General features: G+C 39.8%; 2 protein-coding genes across 6 annotated transcripts in view; one reads left to right on the top strand and one right to left on the bottom strand.

Moving 5' to 3' along the window:
• The window catches only part of med27 (mediator complex subunit 27), a 51,076-nt gene extending 38,374 nt beyond the window's left edge, over positions 1-12,702 (bottom strand). For all 3 annotated transcript variants that reach the window (XR_002197719.2, XR_004576728.1, XM_010877156.4), the window contains exons 1-2: positions 12,490-12,702; positions 11,087-11,231 (exon numbers count right to left, since the gene is read on the bottom strand). Coding sequence is in view for 1 of the 3 variants with exons in the window: in XM_010877156.4 (XP_010875458.1) it covers positions 11,087-11,231; positions 12,490-12,692 (348 nt within the window). In the remaining 2 variants the exon portion in view is untranslated. The remainder of the gene's footprint in view (positions 1-11,086; positions 11,232-12,489) is intronic.
• Positions 12,703-13,765: 1,063 nt separating this feature from the next.
• Positions 13,766-18,269, top strand: part of ntng2a (netrin g2a) — a 41,711-nt gene continuing 37,207 nt past the window's right edge. For all 3 annotated transcript variants that reach the window (XM_010877154.3, XM_010877153.3, XM_034296558.1), the window contains exons 1-2: positions 13,766-14,307; positions 14,915-15,607. In XM_010877154.3, coding sequence (XP_010875456.2) covers positions 15,317-15,607 — 291 coding nt within the window. In that variant the 5' untranslated portion in view covers positions 13,766-14,307; positions 14,915-15,316. The remainder of the gene's footprint in view (positions 14,308-14,914; positions 15,608-18,269) is intronic.

Below are 18,269 nucleotides of genomic sequence, written 5' to 3'. Positions count from 1 at the left end.
TTGGTTAACAATTTGAAAACCATTGCCGGCATACAAATGCCGCCAATGGTATGCATAGGATACTCATAATATAAAACTCATTTTAGGGGGAAAACGTTAAACCTATTTTCTTTTTTTGTCTAGTCTAGCCTTAATTCATTTTTCTAAATTATTTAGGGCAACACATTCTCTTGTAGCCTTAATACAAATAATTAAATATCAGGTATAGATGTTTACCCTAAAAACAAATATAATTTTCGGTAACATACCTAGCGTTTTGATATTTCATCTTGATCTGAACAATCAACGATCTGAATGCAGTAGTTTTCATAAACCTAGAAAACAGAAAACTCTTGTGTTCATTGCCAAAAACCTTTAGAAAGAGTTATGATAAAAAAGCAACTGGACAGACAGTTCCTTATTCCACTTTCATCCACTTTATTCCACAATTTACACAACTTACTAAACTAAATTAAGCTATCAATAACTAAAATATTTTGTCAACCCTTGCAATAATTTCTAATTTGCTTTCAAGTGTTATAAAGAATATCATAGCTTAACAATGTGTTACCATGTTGCAATTTCAATATTCTGAATGTTGAGTTCATGCAATGAAAAATAAATATAGTAATCTTCTGTATGATTATAAATCCACTATTGTATGCAGGTTTAATTTTTTTATCAAACATATTTTCTGTTCTCTGCTTGCAACTGCAGGAGGCTGTACCCTGAGGAATTTTAATTAACAGTTCCAAAAATATCAGAAGTTGCCTAATCAACCTACAAGGTAACATCTACTTCACCTGTTTTTACAGAAGACTGTTTACTGTACATTTTAGGTTGGCACAAAATGATTTCAGAAAGAAACCATTTGTGCCTTAAATCTAATAAAGCAGAAACACATCAGGCATGTCTAAACGCATTTGATTATTCTGGAATGCAACCGTTGATACTCTCATTATTTTAAACACGGCAGCTTTCAGAAATCAAACTCAATTAGGCCCATACTTAGTTTTAAATGCGCTTCTCTGGCAGCTACATCTCTGAACGGTTTCGGCTATTGCTCAATGTCCTGCCCGCAGAATTCAGATTGGTCATAAATAAATACTCAATAAACACTATGTCATATTTTTGAGAGACACGTTGGAAGGAAGAACACAAAGAGATGCATGGCGGAGGCGAGAAGTAAGAATGCTGACGTTGCTATAAATACCACAATAATCGGAACAGAAGTTGCAACAAACATTAACCTCATTATGATATTTTTCTATGATGACAATACCCAGTTTAATTTTTTTTGTGGACTATAGTTACTCCACCGGAAATGAACTAGAACTAGAAGCAATTCAGTGTGCTTTAAAAATAAACAAATATAAAAATACAATAGCCTAAAAACAAATACTCAAATAAAAACAACATTCTTAGTATGGTAACATTTAATATATAACAGAATACTCGCCCGTATACATATATGTTTTAGCAAAAGTAACGACAACTTTGCTAACGTTGTGAGGAAATTCTGATGCCTTTCATTTGCAATTTACTATATTGGCTACCTAGCAAAATACATGAACGAGTGTTACACCGGTAGCTAACAACGAGTCTTGAATTAACGAGCGTTTTTTGAATACGACAGCTAGTGTAACTTTAACATTTATTTGTTTACCGTTAATTCGGTCAGCGGACTAGCTAAACATTTGAGGACGGTCATATTAAAAGCATGATGCAATAGCAGAAACACTCCCTGTTAAAACGTTAATACATTAAAGTTGATAGAATTTGAACCAACTTACACACAAAAGCTTTCCAATGCTTTCGTGCTGTAATAAGTGAAGCATTTTTGTGCTCTAATAATTTAATCATATTTTAGTTCTTAGACCCTTAACTTTCTCTTTTGAAACCCCCTTTAATTGCAGATGGCTACACCACAGAAAAATGTAAGTTACATAAGTGTCATTCATTTATAGAGGAAAGAAACCTGACAGATTGTAAACTGTAAATGTACCTGATTTGGGAAGCTATTTAGTTTAGCATTAGCATTTCCTGTGAAAGGTGCTCCGGGCACTTCATTCTGCAAAATATAAATGTTTCAACTGTTCGGTTTTCTATTACTTAAAATGTTGTCAGAAAAATTAAGAGCATTTTTACTGGAAATATATCTCAGACCCAAATATCGGTCATTGGTCTCCTTGATCAATAATAAACCGGTATTGGAATAGGCCCGGAAAAATATACTGGGTCAACCAATAATATATATATATATTATTTTTTTTTCAGGGACCAATCCGATATATACAATATCTGACAAAAGTGAGTACACCCCTCACATTTTAGTCAATTTGAGAGTATATCTTTTCATGTGACAACACCCAAGAAATGACACTTTGCTACAATGTAGAGTAGTGAGTGTACAGCTTGTATAACAGTGTAAATTTGCCGTCCCCTCAAAATAACTCAACACAGAGCCATCAATGTCTAAAACCCTGGCAACAAAAGTGAGTACACCCCTAAGTGAAAATGTCCAAATTGGGCCCAAAGTGCCAATATTTTGTATGGCCACCATTATGTTCCAGCACTGCCTTAACCCCCTTGGGCATGTAGTTCACCAGAGCTTCACAGGTTGCCAATGGAGTCCTCTTCCACTCCTCCATGACGACATCACGGAGCTGCTGGATGTTAAAGACCTTGCGCTCCTCCACCTTCTGTGGGATGCCCCACAGATGCTCAATAGGGTTTAGGTCTGGAGACACGCTTGGCCAGTCCATCCCCTTTACCCTCAGCTTCTTTAGCAAGGCAGTGGTCGTCCTCGAGGTGTGTTTGAAAGGGGCATCTATAGAAGAGGCTTCCTTCGGGGACGACAGCCATGCAGACCAAATGGATGCAGTGTGCGGCGTATGGTCTGAGCACTGACAGGCTGACCCCCCCACCCCTTCAACCTCTGCAGCAATGCTGACAGCACTCATATGCCTATTTCCCAAAGACAACCTCTGGATATGACGCAGAGCATGTGCTCTCAACTTCTTTGGTCGACCATGGCGAGGCCTGTTCTGAGTGGAACCTGTCCTGTTAAACCGCTGTATGGTCTTAGCCACTGTGCTGCAGCTCAGTTTCAGGGTCTTGGCAATCTTCTTATAGCCTATGCCATCTTTATGTAGAGCAACAATTCTTTTTTTCAGATCCTCAGAGAGTTCTTTGCCATGAGGTGCCATGTTGAACTTCCAGTGACCAGTATGAGGGAGTGTGAGAGCGATGACACCAAATTTAACACACCTGCTCCCCATTCACACCTGAGACATTGTAACACTAACAAGTCACATGACACCAGGGAGGGAAAATGGCTAATTAGGCATAATTTGGTCACTTTCACTTAGGGGTGTTCTCACTTTTGTTGCAAGGGTTTTAGACATTAATGGCTGTGTGTTGAGTTATTTTGAGGGGAAAGCAAATTTACACTGTTATACAAGCTGTACACTCACTACTTTAGATTGTAGCAAAGTGTCATTTCTTCAGTATGGTCACATGAAAAGATATACTCAAATATTTACAAAAATGTGAGGGGTGTACTCACTTCTGTGACATACTATATTTCTTATATAAAATAATTCTCAGGTGTTAGGTTAATAATTTAACCCAGGGATTCCATTAGGGGTTATAGAAGTTTTTGGCATAATATAAGGAATTAGGAAGGGGCATCAGCCGAAATTTAAGCAGAAATCATCTGATTCTGGTTGTGGGCCTATCAATCGGTAAATCCCTAATCACCACAGTGATTTAACAAAACAAATATCTAGAGGCATGGAAAAAAATAAAAACATCATTTGAGGTAGTTCTGCAAAAGACAACAGATAGCTGGATACCAACTGTTTGCCATTTGTCTGATGAATATATATAACCATAGGGGACAGATCATTAGTGAGGACTTTTTTCCCATTAAGTTCTGATGAGTTAAGAGTTATCCATCCAACATTCCTGCATTTTTTTACTTTCGCCTATTCTCTACCCATATGCACGTCTAAAAACATCTTTGATATTTGTGACCTGAACATCTTTACAAGAACAGAATCATGTGTGTGTGACACGCTTCACTTAATACTAACAGTGATAGGCTTAGTCGGGGCAACTAAGTCAACCAGTACAGTGGATGTGCGTGAGTCCTGACCGTTGTGGTTTATGTACATGTAGGTGAAGGTGGCAGTGGATGTGCGTGAGTCCTGACCGTTGTGGTTTATGTACATGTAGGTGAAGGTGGCAGTGGATGTGCGTGAGTCCTGACCGTTGTGGTTTATGTACATGTAGGTGAAGGTGGCAGTGGATGTGCGTGAGTCCTGACCGTTGTGGTTTATGTACATGTAGGTGAAGGTGGCAGTGGATGGATAATTAACAGTAGCAGCACTCTGTAAATGTGACCTGCGTGTGTGTGTGTTGCAGTGTGTGTAGTGTCTGCATACAGTCAGTGGACAGACACAAAGGCATCCCATAGCAGGCTCTTCGGTGCCACTGATGCATCCAGGGGGGGTGCTCAGAGGATGTTTTGTAGTGAGGATGGGCTTAATCTGCTATCAACGCTAGTTCAGACCAGGACAAAGCCCAACCCGAACTTCGCAGCCTCCAGGTAAATCACCAGGGAAGCCAGAGTGAAGTCTCTGCTGGAGTGAGTTTAGCGTGTTAGCGGGGAGATAAGCAACCACTTAGACGTCTCAGTGCTCCCTGGTGCCTTGGTTAGGGCTGCAGGCAGAGAACGAAGCGTGTTAATCACATTGTTATCAGTCATTAAACAGGGATGCAGACAAGGAACCGACAGCCAAGACGTAATTGACAATGATAGACTGGCCGCTGTGTAATGTTGTAGAGATGTAGAATTCCATTAATGAAGTATGTGACAGGAAGAAGAAGGGGGAGGGGAAAAAAGGAGTAAATTGCTCTGATTTGATTTTAAAATTAATTTATATTATAATTGTACAGCCTATGAGAAAGAGGTCCACCGTTGAATTAAGGACTAAAAAACATGCAGGCTAATGCACTGATTTACCTGGCAATTATATTTGGCAGTAAATACTGATGTAGTAAACTAAACGGGATTATATTCTCTAGTCATAAGCAACTGTGATTTGAAGAGATAAGTCAAATCATGTGTAAGAGTGTGTGCATTTTTACATAGAAATACACTGAGGTCAGAGGAGTTAGCTAATACATCAATCAAATGTATTTATACAGCAGTGGTTGTCACAAAGTGCTTTTACAAAACACTTGGCCTTAAACCCCAAGGAGCAAACAACAGTAGTGTTGAATTTCAGTGGCATGGAAAAACTCTAAGGCGGCTGAAATTTAGGAAGAAACCTAGAGAGGACCCAGGCTCAGAGGGGTGACCAGTCCACTTCTGGCTGTGCCGGGTGAACATATTAAGAGTACAAACTGTAATAACTAATAAATGTGTGTGGGCTGATTCCAGAGTCTATTTAAACTTAGTCCAGGTCGGAAGCATGACCAGATGGACAAGGACAGGGACAGCACGGGGGAGGGGGAGATGTCAGCACAATGGCAGCTGAAATTGTCAGGTATCGTCTTGATCTGCAACACAACATAATTCACGTTGCTTAAGAACCCAACAGACTTTCAGCTTCAATTCAAAGGGTTGAACAAAAATATCGTATGAAACATTTAGGAATTGCAACCATTTTCATACACAGTCCCCTTATTTCAGAGGCTCAAATGTAATTGGACGAATTAACACAAATCATAAACAAAATGTTCATTTTCAATACTTTGTTGAGAATCCTTTGCAGGCAATGACGACTGCTTTAAGTCTGGAACGCATGGACATCAACCACAAGGTTTCCTCCTTTGTGATGCTTTGCCAGGCCTTTAATGCAGTGGTCTTCAGTTGTTGTTTGTTTGTGGGTCTTTCTGCCTTAAGTTGTCTTCAGCAAGTGAAATGCATGCTCGATCATGGTGCGATCATGTTATTTACTAGGCCATTGCAGAATATTCCACTTCTTTGCCTTAAAAAACTGGGTTGCTTTCACAGTATGTTTTGTGTCACTGTCCAAAGAATGCTGTTCCAGAACTGGGTTGGCTTTTTAAAATGTTTTTTGGCTAAATCTGACCTTTCTATTCTTGAGAAATATGAATGTTTTGCACCTTGTGTTGAACCCTCTGTATTTGCTCTTGTGAGGTCTTCTCTTTATGGTAGACTGGGGTAATGATATCCCTGCCTCCTGGAGAGTGTTTGTCACTTGGCTGGAGGTTGTGAAGGGGTTTTTCTTTACCATGGAAAGGATCCTACGATCATCCACCACTGTTGTCTTCCGTGGACGTCCAGGCCTTTTTGTGTTGCAGAGCTCACCGGTGTGTTCTTTTCTTAGAATGTACCAATCGGTTGATTTGGCACCTCCTAATGTTCCCGCTTTCTCTCAGATTTTTTTTTTTTTTGCAGCCTAAGGATGGCCTGTTTCACTTGCATTGAGAGCTCCTTTGACCGCATGTTGTGGGTTCACAGCAACAGCTTCCAAATATGAATGCCACACCTGGAATCTTTAGACCTTTCACCTGCTTAATTGATGAAGAAAAAATGAAGGAATAGCCCAGACCTGTCCATGAAACAGCTTTTGAGTCAATTGTGCAATTACTTTTGGTCCCTTGAAAAAGGATATTAAAAGAGCTGTAATTCCTATACTCTTCCTCCAGTTTGGATGTGAATACCCTCCAATTAAAGCTGGGAGACTGCACTTTAATAATATTCATTATTTAAATCTAACTTGAATATATTTTGGTAAACAGCCAAAATAAACTTGTGTCAGTGTCCAATTATTTCCAGACCTAACTGTACGAGTCAGATATTTAATCATTTTATATTAAACAAATCTGAAGATATATATATACTGCTCCAAAACATGAAGGGAACACAATCATCACAGCATAACACCAAGTCAATTAAACTTCAGAGATACCAATCTGTCCAGTTAGGAAGCAGAAGCAATTGTTAATCATTGTCACCTGTTTTGGTGCAAAAAAGTGACAACAAGTGCAATGGAGAGGCAACTTGAAGACAACCCCAAAAAAAAGGGAATGGTTTCGCAGGTGGTGGCCACAAACAATGGCTCTCTCCTTAGCCTTCCTGACTGATTCTTCTCTAGTGTTGTGTTTTGCTAGTGTACTTGTCACTACTGCTAGCTAAGAAAATCTAAGAAACTCTAGATTAGAGCGTTCTCTAATCTAAGAAATCTAATCTAAAAAGTTCCCTAGTTAGCAGGGCAACTAAACTAAAATGAGCTGCTAGCTAGCTAGCTAGGCAACTTTCCACACTGTTTATTGAGCTAAATACAAACAACGATGACATCATTGCAAAGCCCCCAAATGCCTTTATAGATAACAATACACTAAAAAGGGTGACATTCAGGCAGGGTAGGGGGCAGGAGGGTGGCATGGATGTGTATAGACTGACTTTATTATAAAAAAAAATTGCTTTGTCATTACGGGGTATTGTTGAAATTATTAGTTAAATTAGGGTGGGGTCACTCCTTACCTATTGCAATGTTGGATCGATCAATCATCAAATCATGTGTAAAAAGCATGCAGGAGGTATGGATTGGTTCTGCAGATATTTTTTGCAAGTATATCTGCAGATAAACCTAAATGATTTGTATGCTTGCATTTGATTGGTACATATGCAAGCATGCAAGCAGGCAAACAGATATAACATATTGTTCAGAAGTCAAGTGGGGTGTATTTGATATTAATATAGGGCACCTAGATTCAAATTAATCCTAATTATGTTCTGGCTAACCAACTATCAGCTTTGAAGAAAATTGGCCCAAGCCAACCATAGCAGTCAATAGTTTTTCTATGAATGTGTGAGACAAAAACAAATGTATCATTAAACATTATTTATAACAACCTTAACACTAGGAAACACAAATTTATGCTAACAATTAATTGCCAGTAATACATTTTTATATTCAGAGACTTTTCCCAAAAAGGCAATATGCTTTATTTCCAACCTGACCCGATAGAAATGTCAACACAATGGGTGCAGCTTTTCCATTAGAAAGTCAGCATTTAAAAAAAGTTATTTTGTATGCACATCCAAAACAATTGCTGGATTGAAGAAATTACAAAAACACTTTTTCACTGATGTACTTGTTTAATGAGGGTCTAAATACTGGTTTTAAAACACATAATCAATATGCTAAAATAAGTTGTGAAAAGATGTTCAAGATAAAGCACTAAAATTAAGTCACTATCCACACAGACACACTGTTGTGGATCAAAAAAATTTAATGTAATTAATACATTTTTCAGATGCAATATTAATGAAGTGTATTCTCTGGGTTAAGCGGGGGTGGGGTTCAGTGGAGGGAGGGGGGGGGGGTGACCATCTTTGTACAGGTTTCCAACAGAATGATGGGATGGGACAATGTGTTTTTATCTACACATTGCCAATGCCTAGTCAGAACAGAACCGTGTACCACAGAACCTTTCACAATTATTTGAGCTTCAAGAACCTCTGTTTTCTGAACTGGTAATTCCCCTATCGATTGTATTTACATAACAGAGACGGCAGGGAAAAGGGTCAGCACTGCAGTCTGGGGCCAAGTGCACAGGGAGCATGGATACTCGTGCACCAGAGCCCTGGCCCTTCCCTGGGCCCACTCTGGAGGCGTGGGGGAGACAGAGCTAATCCCTCTAACTCCGCTTCACCCCTGGGCTGTGGCCTGAGTGTGGGAAAACACCACAAAAACCCTGCAGGGAGGCAAAGGTAGAGTGAAAGACAAAGACGTCCCCTCCCTTTACCAACCTCTGTGCATGTCTAGCTTCTACACAGAACACGGCAACTTGCTTCAAGGACACGAATTCAGTCCTGGACAAGGAAGAAATACAGTAAGAGCCCTTGTGGCGTTAACAAAACATTTAAGAGGCATAGAAGCACATCTACTAGAATGTGTAACACAAATTACAGAAAGACCATTCAGTAGGTAAGCACTGACACGTCATAAATAAGGGGAAATACCAGAGAGCATCGAAGAAAGATCACCCAACATCAGGAGTTTGATCTGCCGTGAGACAAACCACCATAGGAAGTGAAAGTGAGAGTGTATTTGGGTGGGGGCCCTGCCCCAACAACCGTGGGGCATCAAGTTGGCAAGCAAGTCAGAAGCAGACAGAGGAAAAGACAGCAGAGGTATGCAGCCTGCCTCAGCGGACTGATCAATAGTCGGAAAACTGCTATTGATCCACTGCTTTTATCCTCCTTTTGGCAAAGCAACAACAAACTGGAAGGAAGACAGTTACGTGCCTTTTGATTTACTTACTGTCTGCAGTTAGTGTCTGCTAGCATAGCATAGCATCATCTTCCGCAAGTATCTAGGGGTCCTGTTCACGAGTGAGGGAAGGATGGAACGGGAGATTGACAGACGGATCGGTGCAGCTTCTGCAGTAATGCGGTCGATGTATCGGTCTGTCGTGGTGAAGAAAGAGCTGAGCCGCAAGGCGAAGCTCTCGATTTACCGGTCAATCTACGTTCCTACTCTCACCTATGGTCATGAGCTTTGGGTCATGACCGAAAGGACAAGATCCCGGATACAGGCGGCCGAAATGAGCTTTCTCCGCAGGGTGGCTGGGCGATCCCTTAGAGATAGGGTGAGAAGCTCGGTCACCCGGGAGGAGCTCAGAGTAGAGCCGCTGCTCCTCCACATCGAGAGGGGTCAGCTGAGGTGGCTTGGGCATCTGTTTCGGATGCCTCCGGAACGCCTTCCTGGGAAGGTGTTCCGGTCCCGTCCCACCGGGAAGAGACCCCGGGGAAGACCTAGGACACGCTGGAGGGACTATGTCTCCCGGCTGGCCTGGGAACGCCTCGGTGTCCCCCCGGAAGAGCTGGAGGAAGTGTCTGGGGAGAGGGAAGTCTGGGCATCTCTGCTTAGACTGCTGCCCCCGCGACCCGGCCCCGGATAAGCGGAAGAAGATGAATGAATGAAGGAATGAATAATTACTTAAAAAACATACAATGTGATTTTGTGGATTTTTGTTTTAGATTCCGTCACTCAGTTGAAGAGTACCTATGATAAAAATTACAGACTTCTACATGCTTTGTACGTAGGAAAACCTGCAAAATCGGCAGCGTATCAAATACTGTAGTTATGAGTTCAGTAACAAACGGTGCAAGTAGTGAATAAAGGTGCAGATTTTGTTCATGCATCAATAGTGTATTTAACAGGTTTGAATAGTTATGAAAGCAACATATTTCAGTATCTATTCTTCAACATAAATCCAAGGTCAGCTTACAATATTTGAGTGTTAGTGTTTTAAAATAAAATATAAAACAGCCATGAAACATCAATGTAACATTTGTAATTCAGGTTTTGAATACTTCTGCAGGGCACTGTAAATCGATGTACAAAATAGCTTTGAAAATTATTTAAAAACTATTGTTTTAAAATCTAAAGTGAACCCTAAACCCACCGATAATGGCAAATGTAACCCTATCTTTAAATGTGGACGACAAAACGTAATTCTTGTCTCAAATGTTACACTGGCTGTGGCACTGAACTGTGTGAAAATATAATGTAGTGGAAATTCAAATTACCTTGTGAAAGAGGACATTGAAAATGAGGACATGATTGTAAAAGGTTCAAGATCACTTCAGGCATAAGTGTGTCAGCTATTGGAGTAGGGGCCGTCTGTGTATTCTCTAAAGGACAGCACTTAGACCTTCGTAATACATCAAACACTATGGCTGGCTACATCAAATGCACTCCCAAACCCATGGTTCTGTCCAAACTTTTTAAAAACAAGAAAATTACCCATCTGACAATCTTTGTTTTTTCAAATACAAAAAGGCTGATGGAAACTGCAAAGTATCAGTAATCTTTCAAAATAATGCATGTGCTCTTCATACTAGACATCTTTCTAGAGGTATAGCAAAAATAAAGACGAAGTAAAACAAACTCTCCAAGATTGGACTTGTAATCCGGCCTAAACATAATTTAAGTAGTTTGTGACAATTCATGTGTCAACATTTGAATCGCTGACAAAACATGAAAGAAACTGCTCTGCACAAACACCACTCAGTCTTACAACTGACTACTGAGCAAACTTGAAAAGCGTGGCCTACCTTGTTTGACCACTTATATGCCTGAAGGAGCTGGCTGTACAGCGGCGTCTTGTCCTGAACAGGGTCCAGACTCAACAGGCCACTGTTGTGAAGGGGGTGACTCTCTGAAGGTCTGCCAACCAAGGTGCTGAGGCGTTCCAATTCACTATGATATATAGTACAGCACCAGAATCAATAGGCGTGTCATTCTCTTTAACACGTCAATAACACACAATTAACCAGAATTGCTTTTTATTTGCCAAGCACATGTATGGATGGCCAGAATTATTTCTTGGTACTGAAAGCTGCTGCAAGTCGTTGATAGTGTAAAAAAAATAGATCAGACGGATTCGTAACAGTTTCTTGAAAGAAGACCTCTGCTTGGGAAAAAAAGAAACATCCACAAACATGCAACATTTCTTGGTGGTTGAGAAAGGGGATTTGAACACATTGTGAAAAAGTATAAAAGGATAGCAAAAAAAGATGAGCTGGGCTGATGGAGAAAGGCATTTGGAAAAAGGAAGTGAACTACTAATAAATTGTATCTAAAACAGGATATGGTAGTTTTGCTCAATGACTCAAATATAAGGATTTTCACCTTGTCAGCTCAGGAGAGTGACCTTTTGATTGTCACCATAATTAGGCTTCCTGATTGATGCCCTGTGCCATTAAACAATCCTCTTTTGGCTCAAGTTCTTATTCCTTTAGGTAAAGGGCAATTATAAAAACAGTCACAGACCTTACAAGATGATTAAAAAAATCGTTGGAAATATACATTTATTTCCATGCAATCAGGGCGGGAAAAAGACGCAGACTGCGTCTCCGACGGATTGTTGATGAAACGTCAGATGCAATTTACTAAGAAACATTAAGGAGGTGAGGCGTGGGTGACTTCGCATAGTGTCAGTGTTTTGCAGGCCAATCGTGTCCGCACAGAATGCGCTTCCTTACAGAAACATGATAGTTGCCCAATAGAATGTCGCTAAAATGTGCTTGTCTCTGCCCACCTTTCCTACGTTTTGTTCTGGCCACTTGGTTTCACTAACCACCCACTGGTAACGGTATCTTATGTGATATCTTTGTTTAGTTATACACGTGTCACTATGAGCTGTTTCACACTGACAACCACTTTGCAATGTTTACATTTTTTTCCCAAGGTGTGCATGTTTCTGTTTGTTTTATCATGTCAGCTAAGTAGTTGCTAACAATTTTTCGCACATGATTTCTCACTTGTCTTCTCATACTAGCCCATTTCTAAGCAACCAGCTCATGGATACTGACCAAGTTGAAATATTAATGTGGAGGAAAAAAGCATTCATTCGTGGAGGACGGAAAGCTAGTTAGCACGCAATCTCTTATTATGATCCTCTCTGTTTATGGCTAACCAGCATCGTAAGACTACTCGGCTGCTGTGCTGTACTCACTTCAAGTCTCGATTCACAGACTGCAGGTTATCTTGAAATTCCGTAATAAAAACTTTTTCGCGACCTTCAAGGGTTTCTTTGTTTTTCATTCCATCTTTCAGAGAGTCAAAAACCCTCGTTACACTGGAACGAAGTGCCTGAATTGCACTTATTGCTTGAGAAAATGCTTCTAAATTTACACCGACATTCATTGCGTCCGCCATTTTTTCTGCAGCCTAGAACGTTAGACGTCGCATAAAATACGTCATATATTTGGAGTTCTTGTAGCAAGGGAAATGCAGTCCTGTCTTCGCGTGCACGTTGAGCTGTCATGTATAGGCTTAAAATATTTAACATTCTACTAGGTTTAAAATATTTGTTACGGTTGGTATCTACAAACAAATAGCATTAACCTCCTAAGACCTGACCTTTGGTGCAGGAAGCCTAAAATATCCACATTTGTGGACACAGTGTCACTGTGGGACACCTGAGACTATTGTTCGTCTTCAGAGACTGAATGAATGGCAGGACTGTTCATTACTCTGTGGTCAACTAATCAGGAACACTCATTACTTGTGGTCATCTAATCATGAACACGGACAGTTCAACTTTGAGTTCACAGTTTGGTCATTTAGCAGAGGCTCTTCTCCGGAGTGGCTTTCAGTTAATGCATACATTTTAAGAATCTAGGTTGAGTACACAACTAGGTAGTAGTAAGTACATCGGCAAAAGTCAGCGTTATGAAGACAATAAAAAAAAACGAATGAACATCACTGTTAATTTACGAAGGCAACAGAAAGAGTGGCTGTAGTTATTTTATGTAGTATTTAAAGAGGTATTGTTTCAGATGTTTTGTGAAATTGGCAGATATTCTGCAATCCCAGCTTCCAAGGAGAATCTGATTTCACCATTGGGGTGCAAAGACAGAAGAGTTTTGCCTGGGCAGATTGTGCGTTGCCTTCCCGTAGGGGTTGGACGGCCAAAAGCCCAGAAGTGGCAGAACAAAGAGCCCGGATTGGGTGTAGGGTTTGAACAATTCAAAATTCAATTTCTTAAGTAAGGAAAATGACTATAGCATAGTTTACGCTCGTTTTAGACAATATTACACTGGAGTATCTATGCTTGCTAAAACGATAGAATCCTAACGTGCAAGTGGTTAACAAATGTTGTTAGTTAACGTATTGCTAAGCGAAAAATCCATATTGAGATCCATATTGGCCTTGAATGATTCTTATGAACTGCTCCTTTAAGCAGAACGGATAGCCCGATCGGCTCATGGGATGGTTATATTTCTGGGCGGTAGGTGAAGTTGCACCCTCTCCTCACACACAGATTCACAGATCTGATAGATTACTGAAAGCCAAATAGGACTAGAGGACAATGGCAGAAGGGAATTTATGAATTAAGGGCATTTTATGCACTGGGGAAAGTGAAGTCGACAAAGAGAGAGAACTGTTCGTTCTACACCTTTGAGCACGCATAGACTACAATTGAAATGGTAAAAAGTAGGGGAACAAGCATAGAGGCATTGCCACTCCTGTAAAAGTATTACATTCAAATATATTTTGCACGAGAACGCATCGATTGAGCGTACGGGACGTGTACGGTACCATCCTAACAACGCGCTGCTTTCCTCAAAAGTACCAAACAGAAGAGAAACAAACAGAAGGCGACAGCATATCATCTAATCCTCTTACAGAAGAGAATACTGTAACCTTAAGCTTGATTTAAACGACGAACCTAGTTCCAACTGCTGGCTTCATAATGCTGAGAACACGTTCGCAAAGGATGCACCTATGACAGAATATGAAAATGACAATACCTTACCGGAGCAATTTGGTAAGTGTTCGTGGTCTACCTTGAGGAATTGCTTGCAGTTGATGTATCCGGTGTGATTACGCACCATCAAAACATACAGTATTGTTAAATACATAATCCTGCAATAAAGCAATTACTTGATGTCATGATGTATGCCTAGCAAATGTATTAATCATTCTCCATTTAAAGACGACACCAGCTTACACTTCAGGCATGAGAGGTTTGAATAGGCTAGAGGTGTCAAAGTTCAAAACATCAGTGTGCCACCTGGGACAAGTGCAAAAATGTCCAAAGTTGTTAAAGAATGAGATAATATACAGGATTTCTAGCATAATTATTTATAGTGTTGTAGTTTCTTTAAGTGTTGAACTAACTTTAACTGTCAGCCTGGGAAATGTTGTCGACAGTTCCGTTTACCTCTCATAGGCATAGTATGACCGTAGCAGACCGACGTGGGTTCTTGTTTTTCCTCTAAATAATGATTCATATTTGATAGTAGTTGTCAAAATATATCTATTTAAAATAACAAGCAGCAGTGATCTTTTAGGTAGAGTTTCTTTTTGCCCTATATATTAAATTATTATTATTTTCTCTAAAATAAATGATTTTTTTCTCCTTCTCGATATAGCCATGGAGAGTTTAATCCCATCCTTTGACTGACATGAAACTCAACAATATCTAATCGAGAGAGCATCTAAGTGGACAGCGGAATATTCTCAATGGTCAATTCATGGACATTCGACTTTGCTGTGGATTGCCTTGAGTGCACAAGGTGATCTGCGCCGGATTTGCATGTCATCAGTTTCTAATAAAATAGGCTCCCTTAGCTATACTTCACTGTTACGTTTGAATTGATTTGTTTATAACATACGATTATATATATGAAAAAGGGAGTTCATGTGACTTATTTGGTCAGATAGCCTATACATTTGCATAGACATCCTGCCGAGTTGTTGGGTTGTAGCCTCTCCTGCAAACGGCAGGTGTACCAACATGGAAACCAGCCAGATTCCAAGCTGATCCTCTCCCTATGTGGACGGACGGTGGCATCGCTTGCCTCCCTCTGGACTCTCGGTCTTGGACCATGGGTGTGGTCTCTACGAGTGCCATGCTCTCACACGTGCTTTTTCTCCTGCACTTTGTGACATTGACACTTTGCCAGTATGACAACTGCAAGTCTCTGGTTAGTTCAGATGATGGACCAACATGGGAGTTTTATGCTTGCCAGCCCAAACCCATGGCTATGAAGCTGTTCATGCAAATTAGGGTGGATCCCCCTGGCATCACTTGCGGCAATCCACCGGAGAGGTTCTGTACTCTGGTAAGTTTGAGTTTCATAATTTTTTACAGTTGGCCTTAACTGAATATCAAAGAGTGATGAAAAACTGACTTTAAAGGAATTGTTGATTAGGATTTATGTAGGGTATAAGACAGGCGTTATAAATGCTGACCAAGGACAAAACTACTGATTCTCCAAGTCTTAAAGGTGTATTAACTGAGTACCACTTTGGGTTTAACAAAGTAATCAAAATATTCTTCTATGCCTGCGTGTCCCACACAATAAATTTAGGGCTAATAGCAGGACATATAGCAGGACAGAATTTCAAAGAATTGTTGAAACTATTTTCATTTTTTTTATTATGATTAATTTTTTTCTATTCCAATTGAATGCATGCTCACTGACTTAGTAACTACACCCATATTAAAACAGAATTACTTCATTCTATAAAACAAACAAACTCTGTATTTGAAATATGATAAACAAGGAACTCCAAAAGGATTTGGTCTGTGACACATTCTTTTTGGCTCTGTATTCCAGCTCTTATTATATGAAAGTAAAATATGACTATGGGGTTAAAGTCCAGACTGACAGCTTTAATTTTAGAGTATTCTCATCCAGATCAGATTAACCATTTAGAAATAACAGCACATTTGAAGTACAGCCATACTGTAAGGTGTGATAACACTAGTTAAATCTTAATAAATGCCTGCAGAGTTCTTGTGGAAATGTTAAGATGGATTTGGTCAAATTAAACACGGGTTAATCAGAGAGAGCCACGATATAGCATAAGCCAGTGGAAACTAGCAAGGACACCAAATCATAAGGATCTTCAGAGCCCATAGCGCTGTCCATTGGGTGAGATGTTGAAAGCACTATGGTCTCTGAAGATACTTATAATTCTTAACATTTCCACAAACATAGCCATCTTTCAAATTTAACTAAACTGGTTTGCATACATTAATCCACTATAAGTGACTGCTGAATTGTTAAAGCTAGAGACACTAAAACCAACATTATTTCAGGGTAGGTAGCGTTCTCATCCCCACTACCCCGGGAGAATTGGATATCCTTGCACCCTACAGCTGGATGACCTACATCAAGTACAGCTTAAACTTGACTTATCTAGGTGGTCTCCTGACCAAAACCTGATCAGGCCCAACCTTGATCAGCTTCAGATAGAGGCCAAGGGTTCAGCAGGGTGATGTGGCTGTTTGTAAAGCCTACTCCTTCAAAAAAGAAAAATGCTGATCAGCCCCCATCTGAGTGTTGATGACTCCTTGGCCCAAAAGTAGTGCAGAATTAAAATTTTATGAAAAATAAAGTGGTTTCTTGTTGACTGTGCTTTTCAAGAATGTAGACTATACCCCTTTAGTAAATGATAATTCCCTCAGTTGTCTGACAACCTACCATGTAACTTATGGAAAGATAAATGTGCCATTATTTGCCTGTTTACTAAAGGGCTGCTCCATACGGCCAGGCGACATTTACTCAGACAGGCCATTTCGGATGTTTTGCCAATTATTTGCACATCTGATACATCTCTGATATTTTCAGCAAAATAAAAATCCCTGCATGGATTCAGATCTTTTGGCTCTGATTTATTCCACACTCATGGCTGCATTTTAACAGGCTGCTTAATTCTGATGTTTCTTTCAGATCCAATCATTTGTATTCTGTGATGGCAATTCCATCAATTATAACTTTTTGTAAGGCAGGTAAAACAGACATCAAAATGCTCTTAAACACAAATAACAGTTTATCATATAATATTTGCAAATAGAGACAGCATATCTTGCATTCTTCCTACTTGGCAAAATACAGGTTCGGTACCTTTCTAATTAGCCTAGTGCTAAACCAGTAATTCTCTGCTCCCCTATTAATCTGTAGAAGTCACAAATACATTAGTTCAACAAATGTCTATAACAATTCTAACAGAAAAGAATTGAGAAAAATCTAAAGTGATTGGTCAAAAATATTAGACTTAGTAACTTTATATGGTAGACTATCTGTAGACTAGGGTCCAGCTTTACAAGTGCTAAAGTAGAACTCTCATAGTCAGCACCATGAGTAGCGATTGGATCCAACTGAAAGTTTAACCTAACTACTACAGAATCTGTTGTTCAAGGTCACCGACAGAAGACTGAAATCCGCTGGTTTCTGGATAAATGACCGTAAGAATCGAATGTGAACGTACAATAAATATGCTACAGAATGTATTTACTTTTTTATTTGTATGCATGTGCCCACCAACATTATTCTCTTTTTATATTTCATTGTCCCCATATTACCTTTTATTACCATGACAACCACCCTAATATGTTTAGGAACAGTAAAAGGAAATTAGAATTTCATCTGTGTGCTACTTCAGAAGCTGCATCTTGTATAAATCTGATATAGGTCACATATAAAGAAAAGAAAACATTTTACAAATATTTCAGTTTTTTTTTGGTGGCTGTGTAAACACAGGCTGTGTACTGCAGATTGTAGTGTATATCAATGCCATGCTGTGTACTGCAGATTGTAGTGTATATCAATGCCATGCTGTGTACGTTGGGGTTTTGAGGAAGTGCACTCAGCTGACAACTTCTTCATGCAAAGCAACTTCATTGCCGATTGTGTATGTTGGCTTTCCTTGGGAAAGCTTTCCTGTTCATGAATGATTTAGAGCTAATTTCAGTCACTCTCAGCCCACAGGAGATGC

The sequence above is a fragment of the Esox lucius genome, chromosome 13 (assembly GCF_011004845.1).
Source record: "Esox lucius isolate fEsoLuc1 chromosome 13, fEsoLuc1.pri, whole genome shotgun sequence".
Taxonomy (NCBI): Eukaryota; Metazoa; Chordata; class Actinopteri; order Esociformes; family Esocidae; genus Esox; species Esox lucius.
The sequence above is the reverse complement of the archived record's forward strand: the minus strand, read 5'-3'. Positions and strand labels throughout refer to the sequence as shown.